We start from the raw sequence: 24,494 nt of genomic DNA, 5'->3' as shown, positions 1-24,494 counted from the left end.
ATCTAATCTAATCTCGAGAACACCTCCCCCCTCCCTTCCCACACACACACAAAGTTATCACGAAAAGTTAAGATGAGGGGGGGGAGACAAGCTTACCCTCTTCATTGCCGCTGTCTGTATCCATTTTTGGTCTCGCTTCCCGTCTAATGGAAGCAAGTTGAGCGCGTTTATCCATAGGTTTTGAGAGCTCCATTTCAAACACCAATGTCTTTGTACAATCAACGAGATTGTCGAGTAAAAACTGACCCTAAAAACAGAAGAAATATTCAATATCGTATATAGGTATGAATCTCTATAAAATGTATGCTGAGATAACATACGACAGGCAGTACCTTGGCTATATTTTCACTAAAAAGCAATACATTGTAGAACTTGAGTTCAGTTTGTGTGCAAGTGATGACAGATATCAAGGTATTATGAGCAGCACAATGGTACTCTCGTCTCAATGAGAGTAAAATCCTTTCTCCGCGCATGTCTTCGCGTCTTGCGGCGTGGGCACTCCTGTGGATTAAAAAGATGACATGTATATAAAAATAGAGGAAAAAACTCCTTCATTTATTTAGTACATGACGTAATCTCTCATTGGCGCAGGGGGGGAGAGTATTCAGAGTTATCAACCCTAAACCTTAACATACAAGTAGTCAACTGAGCTCTGAGGTGATTAAGGTACCCAAGTTATTAGGGGAGGGGGGGTGCGTGCCCCTCTCTATCCTCGTACGTACATGTAAACCGTCTTAATAATATAGTTCTGCTGCCAGTTGATGTGAACGCCAAATGGCCTGGCACTAGTCATAATACGTACGAAGTTTCCCTATCAGTTGACATGAACGCGTGAAGACTGGAACTATTGAAAATATGAAATATTGTTGTACTATATATAAACACACAAAACAGAGAAGGGACTTTAAGTGATTTGGAAATATACATGGGCTCCTATTTGACTAGAATCAGTTTGTTTCAACTGGACTATTACCAGTACTGACAAAAAAAACAAATGATAAATCTATTCTACTCATCGTTAACGAACAAAGCAAAGCCAAAATATAAACATTTCTTCAAGAAAAACATCTCACGACGCTAAGCGAAACAAAAACACGGAACTTGTTCATCTGTCGTACTTTGAAAGCGCCTGTGTTAATTCTTTTCCAGTTTTCACGACGTTACAAAAACTCTTGTTTATCCGTGATTCCATACTGTTCACTTCGGACTTTTCAAGTGTCGAATATAACAACGACATGAGCTCAAAACAGCATAACTTTGATACAAGTTGACTTTCAAATGCACTTTCCGACGTCTGCAGAGATAAAACAAAATTATCTTTGGCGCAGAAAGTCATACACAGTCATCTTGTTGTTTCGCTATGTCAACAAGCAAAGACACTCAAAAGAGGTCAAAAACATTATTTTCTTAGCAAGCAATTGTACTTAGATTTTCTTATGTACAGGGTGGCCAAGAAATGCTACTCAGTCCCAAAAGCGCCTGATTCATTCTGTTGGAAAAACAAAAGAAGCTGAATTGTCAAATGACGTAAACGTGATAATGTTTAAGTTTTTGAGAGAAGCAATTTGCATCAAGTTATTTACTTTCCTTCATGATTTCTTTAAATCCTGTACAATACAATTGTGAAGCAGTCATTCTTTTATTTTCATTTAGAAATTATATTCATACCAGCCGCAAAGTTTACCCATTCTCAAAACGATTCCACAAGCGTCCTATAAGTACCTCTGTTATTCTCGTTTCGATAATTTCCATGATTTTCTTAACATTCTGGACGTAGAATTCACGTAAAACAGACATCGTCGTCGCTTGTAGCAACACAAGACAAACTTTATCAATGACAGCTCGACGCGTGAGCGCTTTATGTTCACGATCTTTGGTGAAAACGTTGAAGCAAATATTGAGAGCGTTTTGTGCTTGTTGAAGATTTTGTCTGAATGAAAAAGAGAGATTTGAAATTACAAAGAAAAGATGGGGGGAAAACAGAACTTAATATAAAATACCGTTTCATGAACTTGCTAAGTTGCAAGTTTATAAATTCCTCGTGGCGATGATGTTCTTCACGACAAACAACAGAAATAAGCAATTCTAACAGCAACAAACTTCCAGTAGTCACCAAAGATGATAGAATCTAACAGAAATATGATTCGACAACTTTAAAAGTTTTTCTTCAGTCAGTAATATACACAAGAAACAACCAGATCGTCATAACGACATGATCAAACATGGAATTACTTGGGGGGGAGGGAGGGAGGGTGAGTGAGGGTGAAAATTTCTCTACGAGGTTTTTACACACACTAACAAAAATTAACTACAAAAATTCTGACATGGCACTGTGACATCCACAAAATAAACACCAATTCATTCACTGTGATACTCATGACTAAGAGAAATCACGAACCTTATCCAAAGCAGCAATATAAATGCTGTATTTTTGATTGCTTTCGTCAAATTCCCTCGAAGTAAGAGGAAAGTTATCCACGACCAAAGTGTCAAGTGCACATCTAAAACCAAGAAACGCTCTTGAAATAAAATGGCAACGAATACACAAAAACCATCAAACAGGCGTCTAGTAATAACTTAAAGATCTAACATAAGATCTGCAAATAGAAAATACCAAAGACGACGGAAAGTCAGTAGTAGGTGCTCATATATTCGTAGTCACAGCTCGTACAAAACATACGATATCAAAAGAAAGCAATCAGGCACAACACACATGTATGAATACCCCCGATTCTCGAAGTTCCAGCATCCCGGGAAAATACTTTCTGTATACAATGAGTATTCTTCAAGTGTCCGTACCTTAAATCATTCATGTGCTTTTCATTTAAAGGAGCCAATGTGAAAAAAGGGAGTAACTCCAAACATTGAGTCTAAGTTTAAAATGAACATTATCCAACGAGACAATTATGATATTTCATTAACTCAAAAACACTTGCACACCTTGACAGTCAAGTTGACAGATTTATCTTTTAACATCCTGTTGTAAGTCTGAACTATTTTACAGGAGGACTCCACTTCACTGAGGCACTGAAAAAAAATAAATGATTTTGTAAAAACTGGATTTTGAAACGTTACGACATACAATGGTCAACCTGTAGTTATTCTAAAAGAAAAAACTAAGCTACTATAACAGTCAAAGGAAAATTCGTGTATACCTTAGAATCAACAAGCAACATGTTTCTCATCAAGATAACTATAGATCTCTTACGCTCCTCTTTACCATCAACAGTCCACCAAGATACCATTTTATCCCACAGAGCAAGAAACACTACCGTAACTGTTCGACCATAACTATAATGTAGAAAAGAGTTTCCTTCTCACATTTACACATAAGAATGACACAACATTACAACAACGCCAAGTTTGAGGACGTCACGATCAAATGACGTCATATTACAATATCATGGCAAGCGACTTCTAACAAAAACATTAGAAAATAGTAAAGTCGTGTTAACTGAAAAATTATTACGTTTTCTTGATCTCTTTATCTTTCAGTGTGCTCTCAAAAACCCCAATCATAGTCGACGACACCTAAAACAAAAATATTACACCCTCACAATAATCACGTGATCTAAATTTTACTATAACAGGCTGAGCTTTGCGTAGCATATGAACATCGTTTTAAAAATGTTGTCAAATGGCAATGACAAAAATCGTACTTCTCAAGGGTTGAAGTGATTTTAGATTATCGATTCAAGCGATACACCAAATCTTGGAGAAAGTGGATGAAGCCTCCTAACCAGACGTCAAATTCGCTGATTACCATGGAATTGACATCAATGGCGTGTAACTGCACATAAGACTTGACAATTTACATGGCGTGTAATAAAACTGAAATCTTTATTATTTTACAAGGCATTTCATGATGTTTTTAATGGCGAGTGATTGTTCTTAAACGTCGACAGTTAACAAGGCGTATAATTACAATAACATAAAAATTCAAAGTTGAAAGTTTAAGTTATGACCAGTGACCTCATCAAGAATAACTACAACTTAATCTTTTGATGACTGTACTTACCCATTCAAATCTTTCTTCGATATGTTCCACAATTTTCGGAAAATGAACACTCGCATTTTTTATGAAGAATAAATGAACGCTTTTTTGAAATGCTTCGTAAAATACCATTCCAACAGTCGTAGATGACCCTGCAAGAAAAACAAAACGAAAAGATTTACAGCATGGGCTAAAACCGCATCTCGGATAAAAAGCACATTGACGAAGACAGCGTGCTAAAGTGAATAAGAAATTGACGTGCCTTTTTGATCACTGAGCAAGGTATCGTCAAAAATACACTGCAGCAAGCGTTCAATCTTAAAAAATAAATTTGAATGAGTCTAACTCTTAAACATTAAAATTCTTCAATTCAAATGATGAAACGTCTACAATTCCATGTAATGAAAATAGACATATTTACTACTAGATACATTACCCTAGACAATGTTAGTTAAAGCCAACTCAAACAGCTAACTAAATATTTAGCTCAACCAAAAGCTACTTTTAGAAATGCCTTATAGAATACCTGTAATCTCACATGGAACAACCCAGCTACTTTTAGAAATGCCTTATAGAATACCTGTAATCTCACATTGAACAACCCAATTCAAATGGGGTTAAGTGAATCTCTAGCTAACAACCAAAAGCTACCTTGTGAACTGCCAGATTGAATACCTTTAATCCTAGTTTAAAAGCCAGATCGAGGAGCTTAATAGCAAATTCCTGGGAAGGAGGAGAAAGGTTTACGATTCCACTAGAAAGAGGATCATCGATGACAGCTACAGCTTTGAACACAGTATCCAACAATTTCTCAGCACATTTTTAGCATCCCATCTTCCCTGAAAAATTAATGTCATAAGCACAATTATTTTGATGGCTGAATTTAAAAAACTATTCACTAAATAAATTCAATTCAAGTCATAGCATTCTTTTCTTCAAAGAAATAATGAATTCGTACTGTGGGATGAACAGGGATCAGTCCAAATTAATAAAAACAATGAAACGCGTGCGCTGATTGGTCTAGAGCAGTGTTTGCGTTAGCCAGTGCAAAACAGATCTGAGCTCAACCAATCAAATCAATTAAAACAATCAATCAGTCAATGAGAATTTTTAAATCGACCATGAACACATATTTCTCATAAAAGAAACTAGAACATCCAAGGATACTCAAAAGGTTCAAACAACTTCAATACTATATGACTAATAATTCAAACCAATTCTAAACGTGTTTTTAGTTTTACAATGAAAATTTCTAATTTTTTGGTGATGAACGAGAGCCTCCTTATACAATAAAACTCCCTCATCATGAGCGAAAGCATCTATGGGCCTCGTGGAAAAAGTATTCAAGCTTTCCTTCGATCGTTATGCTTTTCTCTAACGCAAAATATTTATTACGAACAGTTCTGTCATCTGCCTTTATAAATAATCGTTCGGACGAACTGGAATCAGATTCACAATGCCCCAAAATTCAAAAGCATCTCCTAAACCCAACCATTTTATTGCCACAGTACTATGTCCGACCATTTGATTGTCCGACTTCTGAAATTTTATCTCGTATTTTTAACACATGCGTCTACCGTCAGAAAGGTGGATTCATAAGAATTTCCAACTGAAACATTTTTTTTACTTCATTTGTTTTGCATTGTTGTTATTTTTTAAAAGAAATTAAAGATATTTTTCTTGTTTGCACTGGCTTATGCAAACCTCGGAGACGTTTGTGAGAAGTCTCTAACTCTAGCTGGTGCATAGTGTGGGATCACCAAGATAATGTAGGATTACTAGGGTGGGATTGTGTGGGTTTACCAGGGATAAAGATTGCCATATGTTTTACCTCTTTTTCCAAAGCAGACATCAAAATGCCAGTGACGTGGAGTTGTCCATAACCAGAGACAAGACATTGTAATCGTGAATGATCCAGTTCATTTCCTTCATTTCCAGACAACGGTAATGGCAAAAGTTCGAATAGGTTACACCGCCTGAAATTAATACGATAAAATCTTAGTATTACTTTCGACGAAAACGTGTTTAAATAAATGATATTCGTGTTTACATGGTCATCTTGAAGTTGTAAATAGCAAATAACGTGTTCCATAGGCACAAATGCGTGTTGACTTTCTCGAGTTTGCGTTTTACATGCTCTGCACATGTTTAATACATGCGTAAATTTGCTTTGTAAGTTTCTAAGGTCGGGTTCAAGATTGTCTTAGTCAAGATTGTCATATTATGTCCGACTACGTAAAAGACTAACCCTCCCAGAGATATTTTGTGCGTCAATACTTCCGTCAATCGAGTCAAAGATGGCCTGGGTAATTTTTCGACAAAAAGGTGAAGCAACTCCAATGTCTACATCGAAAAAATATAAAAAAAGATCAAGTCAAACTAGTACTGATATGATGCAATACATATAAAAACAACTAATCATAAAATCAAACATCGATTCCATCGTTATTTAGAATTTTTGATAAATATTGTATAAATGAAACGACCTGCTTAGGTAGTTTTTCCATGAAGTCTAGGTCAGCCATATTGAATCCCAAAGATTGTGGTTCCAGTACGCATGTCAGGACACTTTCAAACAGTCTTCCTTGCCACAACTCTGACGGAACAACCTGACATAATATAAGCACCATGATATATATAGTGTAATAAAGTAAATGGTTTGAACCCGGGAGTATCGTTATATGTTTGTAAATATATTTACAAATATATATAGTGTGTTGACCTAAATATCATCTATGGAAAAGACCAGTGGGTCGTAAAATAAACTGTAAACCTTTACTACAAACTACCTGACACCAGTGGCAGATTACTATAATGACGGGGCCTGTAGGCTAAGATAAAGTTGTTCAACATTAAATTGGATATCTATTCCTCTCACTATGTTCATTCTTTTGATGACATTTGCGTTATTTCCTTTGCATTTCCCAGTTTGTTTTTGTAACTGACAGTATCAACATTAAGGAATAAATTTAAAGCTCAAACCGGGAAAACCCACGACTTCATGAGTTCTGAGCATCGTGCATTTGAACAGTAGATAGTAAAGTTTTTAACAGCATAAATGGTCTAAATTAAGAACATTTAACCAGTCCGGAATGACAAAAACTAAAAAACTAATTATGTCTAGATACAACGGGTCTCTCAAAAGCCCGGGCTTGTAGGCTTCTGCCTACTTAGCCTACAGAGTAATCCGCCCCTACCTGACATTGTACAGGCACAATGATGTACGCTATTTGTTGGCTTAAATATCAAACATAGAAGAAATCAGTGTTTCAAACTTAACTGTTAAATCTGACCACGAACTAACATGACATATCAAAAACACCATGACATTGGCGACATGTCGATACTAATATCCTTTATAGAATAGACTAGTGGCTCAAACTAAACTGCAAATCTTAACTGCAAAAGGAAATTTATAAATTGTTGAAAATGATCTTACGTACCTGGAAACATTCTTCGGAGTTTATTTGAAGAAGCAAAGCTAGGAAACTCATTATCCGAACCAAAACGGTGCATTTTGCCCTATAAGTAAAACACACGCATGAACAATTCTGTTTTTAAATGAACACACTTTAGTAAGTACATAACTACCCGTTGTATTCTTGTATTTCGCTAGGTGAAAATACGGATGTACTCTTAATGTCCAAGTTTGTATTAAAACAATCGTTTGCCTTCTCGATGCCAAAGGGAGAGAGATAGTCAATAAAGTACAGCAAAGATTTGAACAACACACTGGATGATTGATCTACAAATGAGATAAACACTTCATTGATCAAAATATATGTAATTTGTACGGGATAGCATACAGTACAATATCTATGGTCATTACACGAGGAAATACAATTATCAATGATGATTACCAAATTTCTTTACAAAAATTATAGCACCTTTAAAACGAAAGTACTGGGTACAGTGCTCCATTTTTACACAGTCAATATATATACGCTATATTACTGTATACATCGCCTTCAATCTAATTGAACTCTTTTAATATAAATTAACCATTAAATAATCACATTTACATTGTCCTTTTAGAAGAATTACGGTGACCTTTAAAATAAAAAACATGGTGTTTTAGAAGAATTGTACACTCCTTCAGAATAATTTTAAAGGCTGGAACATTTCGACAGTCCATTAAACTAATTAAAGTGTCTTTTAAAGTAAGTAGACTGTCCTTAAAAACACTCAAAGCCTCCTTTAGAATAATAGCAGATGATTCCAGTATTTTTAGAATCACTACGTTGCCTTGGAAATAATCTCATATGAGTTTACCTTTTAAAATGGAAGTCGGGGTCAACAAGCGTTCGCTAAATGTCCAACAATACGAATCAAGGGCCGCAAGAAGACAATCAAACCAAAGTTTAGTGAGAATCAGCGAGAATGTATTGCTGATGTTGGATAGTAATGGATATTTCTGAATACCAGATTTACCACCAAAACCACCTTCAAACCTAAAACGCAGCAATCAGAACTTCAAATTTCGCGCTCAACAAATTTAACAATGAACCATCAAAGGAATGCAGTGGAAATTTCAGGTTAAGTAAGAATTGTAGCACTGCAGGTCATACTTGGTATTGCATTTCAAAATTCCCCAACTTGATAGGTGAGATTTTCGTTTTTAGAGATGCCTGACCGATAGCATTGTTTTGAAAGCATTTTAGATTTGAAATAAAGCATTTATAATTTATTTCATCGCAACAGTCCAACAGAATACATTTACCGTGAAATAAAATACTGCGTCCCATCCGATTTTAGAATGTTCTTCATCCACATTTGGGTAGTAGGGCATCCTAAATCACAAAATGGATGAAAATGAATCTAAGAAGGTCTCGATCATACGGTTTGTGAAAAATTAAAGATGGACAGAAATGTACAAGAGAGTATGCGTTTATTGGTCAGCGGTATTACTGTAAATTTGTCCTTTTAGATAACAACTCACACTTTCAATGCCCACTGGAGTTAAACTTACAAAACAACGGAAGAATAAACTTATACAAGAGACAAACAAATAAACCATACCCGGAAGTAATGGCGACATACCCGGAAGTAATGGTGACATACCCGGAAGTAATGGCGCAACCAATGAAACAAGTCTCATGCATTGATGACGACATTCCGTCTCAGGACGTCCACACATTCCCAGAAGCCAGGGAACTAGATGGACAAGGGTGACAGTATCCGTCGAAAACCCTCTAAATATTATCAAGAGAAAAGAGTGTCCATTAATACACTGTTACCCCTAAACATACTGCAAAGCTCCTCAAATAACTTCAAGTTTATTGCTCTATAATGGCGATTAAGAAACGAGATTAAAGATCAATAAAAAAACAGACTTATTCTTAAACAATTCTTGAGCAAAAACACTTCAGTTATTGTCATGTTACCTAGGTACATGTCTATCTTTGCGCGGTTTCAATAACATTGAAGACTTTGCGGAAATGATTCTTTCGAGATGCTTTATGACGTCAACACATTCAGCCTGAGTGCCTGAAAAACCAAATCAAAACTCATTGCCTGCAAACAGGTCAGCATGACAATTAGCATGATTTATCATCACGTTACCTAAACTTTTGTCATCTTTATGCGCCATTGCCAAACTCTCCAAGTAAATAACAAGTATTTCGAGCGTGAAAATATCAACCAAAGATGACTCTTCCTGTAATATAATTATGCATGTCATTTTGATTATCATGATTATCCTTAGCAAATAATCAAGCTGTCTGAGCACAATCTTAATTGTAATATGGTTCTTTATACGACATGACTTGTCAGGTAAAAATCCCTTTTACAGTCGTAAAGTACTTTTACAATTAGTACTACAGTTAAAGTGTATGGGAGGGAGTATGTCGAGATCACCGACGTATATACCACTACCTGGACTATCATCTCATGGCGCATGCAAATTTAATTTACTTGCAGACGGTTCGTTCTATAAATTTCATCGCATCATAAAAGAACAAGATACTTTTGCAAAAAATTAAAAGATAATTTCGGGGAACGAGCGTAAAATTGTGGCTTTCAACACCACTTTCAATGCTTTCTTATTTTTGGAGAACAATTGACATTTAAAACGTCTAGAGACTATTCTACCAAAAATCCTCCATGTTTTACGTAAATTTAGTCCTCAGCTACTCGCTGCATCTTTTGGTTACAAAGAATCTGTAATAAGTCTTGTACTTAAATTCCCCGACTTAGATAAGTACAGGTTCTTATATACATTACTCATGCATATTAGATAAGGAGTTACCTACAGCACATAAATATAATTAGGCATGCAATGTCACATCTCTTTTTCTTCGTTTTTTTTAAATAATTTCACACTATAAATGTTTTTTTTAACTTATTTTTATCTAATAAGAATATCTATTAGGTTTTTTGATGAGACGTCCATACCGAGTTCTTATATTACTGTTGTTAGTACTTTCATTACAATTTTTATAAGATCTATTGTTCTCACTATAAGACTTATCTGTATCTTGACTTCTCCATTCTTCATTAATCTTTAATAAATTATTTCTATTCCTTCTATAGTAGGTACCATCAGACGTAACCAAATACGATCTTGCCTCAAGTAACGATTTTTCCACGATTCCTTTCTTTTGGAAGCCTTTTTCTGTTTTTATACGTACGTTATCTCCTTCTTTTAATGGTGCAAGTGTTTTTGCATTGCGATCATAAAACTCTTTTTGTTTCTTGTGATACATTTCCCATTTTTCTTGAACATTAACAGGGTTTAATGGTTGAAATTCAAGTAACTTCTCTGATATTGGTAATAATGTCCTGGTTCTTCGTCCCATTAGTCGTTGAGCTGGACTGCCAACAATTTCATCTCTAGGTGTATTTCTATAACTAAGGAGTCCTAAATAAGGAACGGTGTTATCATATTTTGCTTTCTTTATGATTGCCTTTGCTGTCTGCACAGTACGTTCTGAAATGCCGTTACTTTTTGGATATCCTGGTGAACTTGTTGCTCAGCTTCTGTGACTTTGTCGAAAGTAAATAGAGCTAGCGCTTCAAAAATTGAAATATCTTCGGACACTTGGCAAAGGAAGTTACGGCTTAGTGGTTGCCGTAGAAAGCGACTATGATAAGAATAAATATGCCGTTAAAATCAATTCATTTGCAAAAAATGAAGCGAAAACAATTGGTGAAAGGGAACTTGCAACCTTGATAATAGTCAAGTCTGAGAATGTAGTGAAATTTTTCGGCAGTTGGATAAATTCTAATCATAGGTATCTGTATTTTCAACTCGAATTGTGTTTGACAGATTTAGAGAATTTTGTGTTCAAAGAACACTTTGAAGGTGGGCCGAAGATTATAAAAAATCCTGAATTTTATCGTCGTTGTTTTCCACAAATATTGAAAGGCCTTCAAGCATTGCACGAGAAGGACATCGTTCATCGCGATCTTCACGTTGGTAACATCTTAATAGCTTTACCTGTGCCGAAAAGTGTGCCTGAAATTAAAATTAAAATTACCGACTTTGGACTGGCTCGTTATATAGGTCCAAATGAGGAAAGCATCAAATTGTCCAGGGATATTAGAAATAAATTTAGAGCACCGGAAATTGACTCCAATAGTTCAGTTTACAGTACGATAGCAAAGTTGACATGTACAGCCCTGGACTTGTCCTTTATTTTTTGTCAAGATTCATGCCAGACATAAAAGAGTGGGTTACGGAACTTGAAGAAATAAGGATCGGTGTTATCATATTTTGCTTTCTTTATGATTGCTTTTGCTGTCTGCCCAGCACGTTCTGACATGCCGTTACTTTTTGGATATCCTGGTGAACTTGTTGCTCAGCTTCTGTGACTTTGTCGAACAATTTTTTAGAAAGCACATTACATTTTGCGCCTTTATCCACCTTCACGTTCACCAAATGTCTGCCAAACTTGAGTTCAGAATACCATTCGTCATTGCTTTTTTCTACAGCTTCCATATTCATTCGATACTCGACTTTCGAGCTTGTGCGTTGTTGCGTAGGTGTGATTGCATTAACACCACCAATAAACAATTCTTCATCACTAACTTCATGAACTGTTCTTTGTGACTTTTGTGTAGACGTTAGACACACCCGAGCAAAGTGGTTTTTTTTTATGACATTTGTGGCAAATTTTTTCAAAAGCTGGGCATTGCTTTGGAAGATGTTTTCCTCCACAGTTTATGCAATTGTTCTTTAATACGAATCTTTGTCCTCGATGTTTATCTTCTTTTGTTTGACTTAAGTTTGTGTAACTTCCTCTTGAGGTTTTCAGACTCTTCCTAGCCTTCAGTTCATCAACATCTTGATAATTAGTAAGATCTTTTACTTGTTGTTCCGACAATTCGTTTGCACTGCATATGTTTAGAGCCTTGTTTAAAGTTAAACTTGTTTCGCGAAGGAGAATCTTTCTTACTGCATCACTGTTAATCCCACACACAATACGATCTTTAATAAGTTCGCTCTCGAGGTCACCAAACTCGCACTTTCGAGCAATGTTTTTCAAATCTGTAACAAAGGAACTAATCGACTCTGACGGACTTTGCTTCCTTGTATGAAATAAATGTCTTTCGAATGTTAAATTCTTAAGCGGCATACAAATTTCTTCAAATTTCTTCACTAGAATTTCTGGATCGTCCTTGTCTTCCTCTTTGTTGTAGGTAAAAGAACTATATCTTTCAACCGCATCTTCGCCAGCTAGATTTAAGAGGATGCATGACTTTTCTTTCTTTGATTTCCGACTATGTCCTGCAGCAACAATGTATATTTCATAGTTCTGTTTGAAGCGACGCCAATTCTCAGCAACGTTGCCTTCAAACGAGAGTCGTGTTGGCCTAGAAAATCCTTCTGCCATTCGATAAGAACCAACTTTTCCTAATCGCTACCACCATGTAATAAGTCTTGTATTTAAATTCCCCGACTTAGATAAGTACAGGTTCTTATATACATTACTCATGCATATTAGATAAGGAGTTATCTACGTCATTACAGCATATAAATATAATTAGGCATGCAATGTCACAGAATCAAAGACCATAAAATTACGTCTCATACTAACCGAAAAACTCGATAAATATTATTAAAAGCCAATGCAGCTCCAAGCCGTTTGTTGGCACTGGGATGAGTGGCCAAGGCGTCCAGTCGCTTTAACAATGATTTTATATTAATGGGACTATTTTCCAACTGCTTTTCAGACGTCTGTTTGATGGACCATCGAAGAAATTCCTCGAGACATGAAGCACTGAGATCACGTAGAGATGTGTCTGTTGGATGTATAACACCATTCTGAAGAAAAATTAGAAGATGTGACATGTTTTAGGCTACAATAAATCACTTTATTTTATGCCTCAGGAATAGTGGGAAGTGGATTGACAAGGAATACAACAGAAGGATCCACTTCTTTCAGTCGCACAATCTCACATCGAAAAGTTACAAACAGGATCGCAAAGAGAAACTTTATCAACACGATCTCGAAATGAAACCTTACACACAGGATCTCAAAGAGAAACTTTATCAACACGATCTCAAAGAGAAACCTTACACACAGGACACAGGATCTCAAGAGAAACTTAATCAACACGATCTCGAAATGAAACCCACACAGGATCTCAAAGAGAAACTTTATCAACACGAACTCAAAGAAACCTTACACACAGGACACAGGATCTCAAGAGAAACCTTATCAACACGATCTCGAAATGAAACCTACACACAGGATCTCAAGAGAAACTTTATCAACATGATCTCGAAATGAAACCTTACACACAGGATCTCAAAGAGAAACTTTATCAACACGATCTCAAAGAGAAACCTTACACACACAGGATCTCAAGAGAAACCTTATCAACACGATCTCGAAATGAAACCTTACACACAGGATCTCAAAGAGAAACGTTATCAACACGATCTCAAAGAGAAACCTTACACACACAGGATCTCAAGAGAAACCTTATCAACACGATCTCGAAATGAAACCTTACACACAGGATCTCAAAGAGAAACTTTATCAACACGATCTCAAAGAGAAACCTTACACACAGGACACAGGATCTCAAGAGAAACCTTATCAACACGATCTCGAAATGAAACCTTACACACAGGATCTCAAGAGAAACTTTATCAACATGATCTCGAAATGAAACCTTACACACAGGATCTCAAAGAGAAACTTTATCAACACGATCTCAAGAGAAACCTTACACACAGGATCTCAAGAGAAACCTTATCAACACGATCTCGAAATGAAACCTTACACAGGATCTCAAAGAGAAACTTTATCAACACGATCTCAAGAGAAACCTTACACACAGGATCTCAAGAAACCTTATCAACACGATCTCGAAATGAAACCTTACACACAGGATCTCAAAGAGAAACTTTATCAACACGATCTCAAAGAGAAACCTTACACACAGGACACAGGATCTCAAGAGAAACCTTATCAACACGATCTCGAAATGAAACCTTACACAGGATCTCAAGAGAAACTTTATCAACATGATCTCGAAATGAAACCTTACACACAGGATCTCAAAGAGAAACTTTATCAACACGATCTCAAGAGAAACCTTACACACAGGACACAGGATCTCAAGAGAAACCTTATCAACACGATCTCGAAATGAAACCTTACACACAGGATCTCAAAGAGAAACTTTATCAACACGATCTCAAAGAGAAACCTTACACACAGGACACAGGATCTCAAGAGAAACCTTATCAACACGATCTCGAAATGAAACCTTACACACAGGATCTCAAGAGAAACTTTATCAACATGATCTCAAAGAGAAACCTTACCAACAAAGTCTCCAGTAAAATTATTGTGTCTGGGCTTTCATATTGCTTGTTGTTAGTAAACCAGTGGATCAACTGGAACAACAGAGGTTTGAAGAGCTGTTGGCACACCTAAAAATAATGCATCGTCAGGTTACAGAAATCTCATCACCAGTACGAGCCAACTAAAGATTATTATCGCAGGAAATGTTGTAAATCCCGCCATCTTACCATTTCAACATCGCACGCAAGCTGCAAAATGACAGGAAATACTCTTTTCCACAACTTCTCGAGATGACTCTAGGGGGGAGGGAATGTTGATACTTTATGTAAAAATTACAACACTAAGGTTTACGTATGACATTAGGTATTTTCTACGTACCTTATGTGCAATTTTTGGTAACTGGACAGCTTTACCAAGCATAAACAAGACCAGGGAATGAAGGACTTCAGAGGCAGCAATCTTGTAAAAAAGATCATTTTACACATATAAAAATGACAAGCGTAAATTGGTGTAACAATGAGGCAATTTCACATTAGATCTCTCCTGATAAAAAGACTTTACTGAAGTGCAGTAAAAAATCATGTTTCAATATCAGATCACTCCTGATGAAGACATTAGACTGGAGTATATGAGGACTCAAGTTTCAACATCAGATCACTTCTGATGAAGACACTAGACTGGAGTATATTAGAACTCAAGTTTCAACATCAGATCACTTCTGATGAAGACACTAGACTGGAGTATATAAGAACTCAAGTTTCAACATCAGATCACTTCTGATGAAGACATTAGACTGGAGTATATTAGAACTCAAGTTTCAACATCAGATCACTTCTGATGAAGACACTAGACTGGAGTATATAAGAACTCAAGTTTCAACATCAGATCACTTCTGATGAAGACACTAGACTGGAGTATATAAGAACTCAAGTTTCAACATCAGATCACTTCTGACGAAGACACTAGACTGGAGTATATAAGAACTCAAGTTCTAACATCAGATCACTTCAGATGAAGACACTAGACTGGAGAACATAACATTCAAGTTTCAACATCAGAACTAACTTTAGTTTGTCGATCACTGGAGGTAACAGCAAGCTCTACAACTTTTGGAAGAAAGGGATCTGTAATAAAATATTCCATTTCAAGCAAAATATTTACTGCATAAGAGGTGAATAGCATCTTCTTACCCAAATTTATATTTGGTTTCAAATCCTGAAACGGCAAGGCGAAAGATAAATATTCCTTTGTATCCCATGCAATCCCAGGCAATACAGCAGATGTACTGCAGGATTCAAGCAAACCCAAATTGAACCTTCCTCCTATACTGCCAAGAAACATCAGTATGCGACGACGAACCTCGTTCAGCGGACTGTTTTCTTCCTGTGATCAATTGAAAAGCACATAATTAGCGCACGAAATGTCAAATTGGTAAGTGGAAGTTATTTTTTACATACTGTACCTCAGTATTTGAGTTAATTCTGTCCTTTTTATAAGTCCTTGATTTTTTGGTAGTTTTGGAGTAAGGTCTAACATATTGTCGGTCTGAAGATTCTACAAGATAACGTTATAACTAAAAATGGTTTTGATTCTGTAATTAATTTTAGAAGTTATCTCATTTTGTCATGAGGAATCTAATGTTGAAACTTGAGACGTTGTATTCACTCCACTCAAATGGTTTTATCAGAAGTGATCTGATGTTGAAACACGAGTTCTTATATACTCCAGTCTAGTGTCTTCATCAGAGTGATCTGATGTTGAAACTTTAGTCCTTATATACTGCAGTCTAGTGTCTTCATCTGAAGTGATCTGATGTTGAAACTTGAGTTCTTATAAACTCCAGTCTAGTGTCTTCATCAGGAGTGATCTTATGTTGAAACTTGAGTTCTTATACACTCCAGTCTAGTGTCTTCATCTGAAGTGATCTGATGTTGAAACTTGAGTTCTTATAAACTCCAGTCTAGTGTCTTCATCAGGAGTGATCTGATGTTGAAACTTGAGTTCCGTTACTCATTCCTATCTCTTTTCAACATATAAATCGCAAAAATGACACTACGTTTAACAAGGTGCTCCACAAAAAGCGAACCTAACTCTGAAGTTGTTTTCAAATATCCATCAAGTTGAGGAAGCACGTCTTTAAAATAAGGAAACAAAACTTCCGCTGGTAGTTGCAACGTCCACATGTCCAAGGCATCGAGCGCTGACTTTGCCAAAGGAAGATAGCTGAGGCCAAGTCTGAAAGCCGTCTACGAAAAAAAAACAACATTGTTGAGCAATAGAACATGCGATAAGGCCAGCAAATTGATGTACACTTATAACTAGTAAAGTGTAGAGTATGATCGTGATTTGAAAACGCGGAAAAGGAATGGAACTAGAAATCCTTCTTCGATTAATCATTAAAGTATATCTAAAGCAAAATGCGGAAAAGGAGTGGAACTAGAAATCTTTCTTCGATTAATCATTAAAGTATATCTAGAACAAACGCGGAAAAGGAGTGGAACTAGAAATCCTTCTTCGATTAATCATTAAAGTATATCTAAAACAAAACGCGGAAAAGGAATGGAACTAGAAATCCTTCTTCGATTAATCATTAAAGTATATCTAAAGCAAAATGAAAAGAACGAAACCTTCGATTAATCTAGCTGTTATATCTAGAACAAAACGCGGAAAAGGAGGGAACTAGAAACCTTCGAGTAATCAGTTAAAGTATATTTGAAAAAACGCGAAAAGGAGGAACTAGAAATCCTTCTTCGATTAATCATTAAAGTATATCTAGAAAAAAACGCGGAAAAGAAGTGGAACTAGAAATCTTTTCTTGATTAATCATTGCAATATTTCTAGAAAAAAAACTTTACTATAGCTGCGTATATCTGTCATAATCAAGGGCGGCGGAACAGCGATAATTGGGGGGGGTATTATTCATATGTTGAATGGGGGTATTTTATCTATACATGTACTTTTATTAGTTTCTATCAAATCTGTTCAGTAGTATGGATTATAACATATGAATATAAGAATACAGCCCCCCCCCCAGTTATCAATGTTCCACCGCCTTTGGTCATAACTGAGTATAGTTATGAAATCCAACTAGTTTTATAAAGAACAACGAATAATACGATCGATCCAAAGCAGAAAAACGAATTTCTATTCTGACATCTCTGAACTCCGATTGGTTGAAATCTCTACGCAAAATCAACTGTTAAACTCAGGAGAAATTATAGTTTGTCTCAGTAACGATTGGGAATATTTTCCACTTTCTCTCCAGGAAACGTTTTCCACAGTGTACCTAATTTCCGGGACACGTTTCCTCTGAAGTGCAGTTGCCTTCATTGTCGAATCCATGACTTCCAAATGTTTAGACGTTCATGCAGTAATTTACCTTTAGTGATGGCATGACAATGTCTAGATGACTGATGACCAGTAATTTACCATTAGTGATGGCATGACAATATCTAGATGACTGATGACCAGTAATTTACCTTTAGTGATGGCATGACAATATCTAGATGACTGATGACCAGTAATTTACCTTTAGTGATGGCATGACAATATCTAGATGACTGATGACCAGTAATTTACCTTTAGTGATGGCATGACAATATCTAGATGACTGATGACCAGTAATTTACCTTTAGCGATGGCATGACAATATTCTAGATGACTGATGACCAGTAATTTACCTTTAGTGATGGCATGACAATATCTAGATGACTGATGAATTGTAATCGTAATTACCTTTAGCGATGGCATGACAATATCTAGATGACTGATGACCAGTAATTTACCTTTAGTGATGGCATCACAATATCTAGATGACTGATTTAGTAATTTACCTTTAGCGATGTAATGACAATATCTGATGACTTGATGTAATTTACATTTAGTGATGGCATGACAATATCTAGATGACTGATGACCAGTAATTTACCTTAGTGATGGCATGACAATATCTAGATGACTGATGACCAGTAATTTACCTTTAGTGATGGCACCATAATATCTAGATGACTGATGACCAGTAATTTACCTTTAGTGATGGTGCACTCAACAATATCTAGATGACTGATGACCAGTAATTTACCTTTAGTGATGGCATCACAATAGAGACTGACGACCAGTACTTACCTTTTAGTGATGGCATCACAATATCTAGATGACTGATGACCAGTAATTTACATTTAGTGATGGCATGACAATATCTAGATGACTGATGACCAGTAATTTACCTTTAGTGATGGCATCACAATATCTAGATGACTGATGACCAGTAATTTACCAGTGATGCAACATCTAGATGACTGATGACCAGTGAATTACTAACCAGTGACCATTACAATATCTAGATGACTGATGACCAGTAATTTACCTTTAGTGATGGCATGACAATATCTAGATGACTGATGACCAGTAATTTTACCTTTAGTGATGGTATGACAATATCTAGATGACTGATGACCAGTAATTTACCTTTAGTGATGGCATGACAATATCTAGATGACTGATGACCAGTAATTTACCTTAGTGATGGCATCACAATATCTAGATGACTGATGACCAGTAATTTCACTTTTAGTGATGCATCACAATATCTAGATGACTGATGACCAGTAATTTACCTTTAGAGAAGTACGACACATCTAGATGACTGATGACCAGTAATTTACCTTTAGTGATGGCATGACAATATCTGATGACTGATGACCAGTAATTTACCTTAGTGATGGCATCTACAATATCTAGATGACTGATGACGAGTAATTTACCTTAGTGATGGCATGACAATATCTAGATGACTGATGACCAGTAATTTTACCTTTAGTGATGGCATGACAATATCTAAATGACTGATGACCAGTAATTTACCTTTAGTGATGGCATGACAATATCTAGATGACTGATGACCAGTTCATTTGGCAGAGACAATATCTAAATGACTGATGACCAGTAATTTACCTTTAGTGATGGCATGACAATATCTAGATGACTGATGACCAGTAATTTACCTTTAGTGATGGCATGACAATATCTTAAATGACTGATGACCAGTAATTCTACCTTAGTGATGGCATGACAATATCTAGATGACTGATGACCAGTAATTACCTTTAGTGATGGCTGAAAATATCTACATGACTGATGACCAGTAATTTACCTTAGTGATGGCATGACAATATCTAGATGACTGATGACCAGTAATTTACCTTTAGTGATGGCATGACAATATCAAAAATGATCTGACTAACCAGTACTTTACCTTAGTGATGGCATGACAATATCTAGATGACTGATGACCAGTCATTTGGAGTGAGACAATATCTAAATGACGATGACCAGTAATTACCTTAGTGATGGCATGACAATATCTAGATGACTGATGACCAGTAATTTTACCCTAGTGATGGTATACAATATCTAAAATGACTGATGACCAGTAATTTCACCTTTAGTGATGGCATGACAATATCTAGATGACTGATGACCAGTCTTATTTGGCAGAGACATATCTAGATGATGATGACCAGTAATTTACCTTTTAGTGATGGCATGACAATATTCTAGATGACTGATGACCAGTTCATTTGGCAGAGAATATCAGCTGAAGACAGGAATACATTAAATCACCTTATAATGTTTTAGCCATCACAAACCAAAAATTCTTTTACACATTTATTCAGGAACTTCTGCAAGCAAACAAACAATTGAATTCTTTTGGTCATGAAAAGCAATTCAAACCAATATAGTGAAAACATTAGACCTTAAAACAACCAAATAATAATAATAAATTGATACTGACATTAACTTACAACTAATTGCAACTAATTACTTAAATACTAATGGTACTAACACTAATTCGTAGAATGCATTAATTTATATCAAACAAACGCTCACCGCTTGTAAACTTATGAAACAAAATAAAACAATTTCTGTCAGGAAAAGTCTAACTGATCCACATCCATATCGTTACGAATCTCTCGGACGTCGCTCAAAGCATACCCCGCTTAGGAGAAAACAAATGAACATGTTATTGCAAATTTATTCGTACATTTGAAGCGTGTAAGGAGTTTGAGAATACCTTACACGGAAAAATAGCCAATTTTCCTTGATATCTTCATCACTATCTCGAGCATTTTATAAAGACCGCTGACTAGTGGAAACCTTGAAAACCCACTATGTTTTATATAAAGTAAATGGACGATCTACATTTATACAAACATGGCTCATGCATACAAACCATAGCAAAACAAACTATTTGTTTGCAAATTTTATCTTGTCAAACAACTCTCCAGAGAATGTCCTAACTAATCTAGTACTCTCCGCAGAATGTCCTACCTAATCTAGTACTCCGCAGAATGTCCTAACTAATCTAGTACTCTCCAGAGAATGTCCTAACTAATCTAGTACTTTCCACAGAATGTCCTAATTAATCTAGTACTCTCAGAGAATGTCCCTAACTAGTCTAGTACTCCGCAGAATGTCCTAACTAATCTAGTACTCCCAACAGAATGTCCTAACTAAACCAGTACTCTTCACAGAATGTCCTTAACTAATCTAGAACCTCCACAGAATGTCCAGTGTCCTAATCTAGTACCTACAGAATGTCCCAACTAATCTAGTACCTACAGAATGTCCCAATCTAATCTAGTACTCCACAGAATGTCCCAACTAATCTAGTACTCCCACAGAATGTCCAACTAATCTAGTACTCCACAGAATGTCCTAACTAATCTAGTGCACTTCCACAGAATGTCCTAACAATCTAGTATCCACAGAATGTCCTCAACTAATCTAACTTTCCCCACAGAATGTCCCAATCAATCTACTACCCAAAAGAAATGTCCAACTAATCTAGTACTCCACAGAATGTCCCTAACTAATGCCGTATTATGCACAGAATGTCCTAACTGATCCGTATTATCCACAGGAATGTACTAACTGATTCCGTATTATCCACAGAATGTCCCAACTGATTCCTGTATTATCCACAGAATGTACTAACTGATTCCGTATTATCCACAGAATGTCCTAACTAATTCCGTACGAACCTGGTAGACAACACAACAATATCCCTTCCAAAGGTGTAAATCCAATTTTCAAACCAGTTGATTTTCATTTTAACAAGGATTTTCCTTCAGTGAAAAAGAAAATGAGCATGAAATAATTTCTTTTTTCTTTAAAAAATCACAACTTAGCGGCTGTTTTATGGGCCAAGTAAGCAGGAATCCACTGAGACATAAAGAGATTTTGACAAGTAAAGAGGCAGCAACTTCAGTCGTTAGAACAGTACTACTAACTAAACCAAAACACAAATTCGCTAAAAACATTATTTCATCTTATTTAGACTTCATTTCCCTTACGTAGTCTAAAATTTTCTCTCGTAACTACAGTCCCTCTCCCTTTCAGTTATTTAAATATAATCTACCTTGAAATAATTTTCAATTGTGATTTCCCGATGAAAATAAGTAATTGCACTCAAAAAGATGCTATTACCCACACAAATGAAATATTTGGTCAACCAACCGTTACTTCATGTGTCTGTACCTCGAAAATTCGACCAAGTTGACAAAAATTTGAAAATCTTTGGAAACTTCACGTTGATCGAAAATGGAGTCGGTAGTGTTTCCGATAACGTGGGACATATCTGGATTAGTACTTCCTGTTTTATCATCTGCATCATTGGTCAGGCCACGAGGTGAGGACAAATCAAGTTTCTTGATAATTTTTAAAATGGCCAAAATAAGTTCATCGTAGATCAATCTATGAATAGCTTCTCTCATTCTTATGGCATCTAATGTCCAACTCGTATTCTTATTTTGACTGTCTCCAAGAAGACATTCCCACAATTCCAAGTAGTCTTTATACGAGATGCTACGAACGAAGAATTCTGTTTCTTCTTCCGTGGAGTCTTCACCCTTTCATAAAAAAAATTTGAAATAGAGTGTTTGTAAAAAAACATATGGTTCAATATGTCAGATAGAGAAAATCAGTTGAAGTTTTGTTACACGTGTAAAAACCTGGAATTTAGTATAACATTTGTTACACGTGTAAAAACCTGGAATTTACATCATAAACTTTCAAGCAAACAACTAAATGAGTGCGCATCTTTCCTATATAAGGGCCACTGGCCATCTACACTCCAAACGGATACACAGACACCCATGGTTTACCACGCCCCCCTGATGCTCCTGGATTAGCCCAAGAAGTTATGTTCAATTACCATTTGTCAACATCTATTAACAGGCTATATTCTTGTTTCGTACACAATGCTGTAGCGAGCTTCAAAAACTGGAGGGAGGGCATTATTCATATATGCATGTTATAATCCGTTAAAACAACTGATTTTAAAGGAAATTAGTACGGCAGAACGAGGCTGTTGCGCTATTAAAAAAACCGATGTCGATATATCGAAAAAAATATCGCTATTTTTTCGGATATTTTTTTTCGTTATTTATAGCAATGCTCGCGATGACTCGTAGCTAGATCAAATTGAAACTTAGCCAACAATTTCTGCGCACGTGTGATTGGGTCAAGATTGTGTAGTAGTATACAAAACCGTTTAAAAACCGCTATAAAGCTATTAAAAAACCATTAAAAAAAACAATTACAAATCTCTAATAACTAAATATACCGTAACGCCGAATATGTTTTTCGATATTTTCGGTATATCGATATTTTGGTGTATATATACTGAAAAAACCAACATCGATAAACCCATATTTAAAAAAACGATATTTATCTATATTTTGATATACCACAACACCCTAGGTAGAACATACATACATGAATACCCCACCCCCACCCCCCAATTATCAACCACATTACGGTACTGTTCGTACATAAAATAAATATTGATGAAAGTATGTAGGAAAAGGAACAAGGCCGATTTTAACAGACCATTTTTTACGTATAATATAAAACAAATTCCGAAGAAACAAGACATCTTGAGATTGCAAAATATGAATCAAAACAAGACGAGAAATAAACTGTAAATTTTCGACTTTATTTCAAAGTCATCCTCATTCTGTCTGAGGTTGACTTTGAAATAAAGTCGAAAATTTACAGTTTACTTCTCGTCTTGTTTTGATTCATATTTTGCAATCTCAAGATGTCTTGTTTCTTCGGAATTTGTTTTATATTATATTTTTTACGTCATTAAGCCATTTATTGTTCAACAAAATTACTTCAAATCTTCACTTTTAGTGTAAGTAAAATGCATTCCATGAAAAGAAGGCAACAGAAACAACAAACTGCGGCGTTTACCTCTTCCAAAGGAACAGGATGAGAGCACGTTCGAATCAACCCTTGATAAACTGAAAGAAAGAAAGAAATGTCGCAGTGATTAAAAGTGTCCTACCGCCATAAAAGTACCATCAGTTTGAGTAATAAGTAGCTACTAACCTATTTGAGAAAGAAATGATTTCAACAAGGCCACGTTCTTCGCCAACGCTTCAAAAAGCTTCAACATTCCTTTACAACAGATAAACTGAGGTCCTTTTCCCAGTTGAGGATACGTTTCGATAAGGACGACAGCCAAGCGCTCGAGAAATGAAACAAATGCATAAGGAATCTTAAAAAATAGCAAAAAGGAAGGTTATAAGTTCGACGAGAATGTGTTGCATTTGTTGATTATTCCAACCTCCTCAATTTCTTCAGCAATAAAACCAAATGCCTCAAGAAAACTTGGTAGATTTTGTAACTTGTCTTCTTTTAATTCCCTGTCACTAGAAACAAACAAGACTCTC

The 24,494-nt window shown here is 35.9% G+C and overlaps 1 protein-coding gene across 1 annotated transcript in view; it reads right to left on the bottom strand.

Annotated features, from left to right (window-relative positions):
• The window catches only part of LOC124447933 (DNA-dependent protein kinase catalytic subunit-like), a 62,729-nt gene that overhangs the window by 30,764 nt on the left and 7,471 nt on the right, over positions 1-24,494 (bottom strand). Inside the window, 41 exon segments of the mRNA XM_046998929.1 lie at positions 97-247; positions 333-501; positions 1,119-1,294; positions 1,723-1,930; positions 2,001-2,128; positions 2,399-2,501; positions 2,800-2,870; positions 2,941-3,027; positions 3,156-3,291; positions 3,470-3,531; positions 4,019-4,146; positions 4,257-4,311; positions 4,670-4,778; positions 4,781-4,833; positions 5,826-5,970; positions 6,243-6,337; positions 6,481-6,603; positions 7,438-7,516; positions 7,586-7,739; positions 8,267-8,445; positions 8,715-8,784; positions 9,056-9,186; positions 9,379-9,481; positions 9,557-9,650; positions 13,029-13,259; positions 14,775-14,882; positions 14,982-15,050; positions 15,133-15,213; positions 15,820-15,878; positions 15,945-16,137; positions 16,217-16,308; positions 16,841-17,000; positions 19,618-19,680; positions 20,096-20,146; positions 20,749-20,752; positions 20,833-20,910; positions 21,798-21,881; positions 22,294-22,664; positions 24,013-24,062; positions 24,151-24,319; positions 24,389-24,473. Coding sequence (XP_046854885.1) covers positions 97-247; positions 333-501; positions 1,119-1,294; positions 1,723-1,930; positions 2,001-2,128; positions 2,399-2,501; positions 2,800-2,870; positions 2,941-3,027; positions 3,156-3,291; positions 3,470-3,531; positions 4,019-4,146; positions 4,257-4,311; positions 4,670-4,778; positions 4,781-4,833; positions 5,826-5,970; positions 6,243-6,337; positions 6,481-6,603; positions 7,438-7,516; positions 7,586-7,739; positions 8,267-8,445; positions 8,715-8,784; positions 9,056-9,186; positions 9,379-9,481; positions 9,557-9,650; positions 13,029-13,259; positions 14,775-14,882; positions 14,982-15,050; positions 15,133-15,213; positions 15,820-15,878; positions 15,945-16,137; positions 16,217-16,308; positions 16,841-17,000; positions 19,618-19,680; positions 20,096-20,146; positions 20,749-20,752; positions 20,833-20,910; positions 21,798-21,881; positions 22,294-22,664; positions 24,013-24,062; positions 24,151-24,319; positions 24,389-24,473 — 4,757 coding nt within the window.

The sequence above is a fragment of the Xenia sp. Carnegie-2017 genome, unplaced genomic scaffold (genome assembly GCF_021976095.1).
Source record: "Xenia sp. Carnegie-2017 unplaced genomic scaffold, XeniaSp_v1 HiC_scaffold_23, whole genome shotgun sequence".
NCBI classification, from domain to species: Eukaryota; Metazoa; Cnidaria; class Anthozoa; order Malacalcyonacea; family Xeniidae; genus Xenia; species Xenia sp. Carnegie-2017.
The sequence above is the reverse complement of the archived record's forward strand: the minus strand, read 5'-3'. Positions and strand labels throughout refer to the sequence as shown.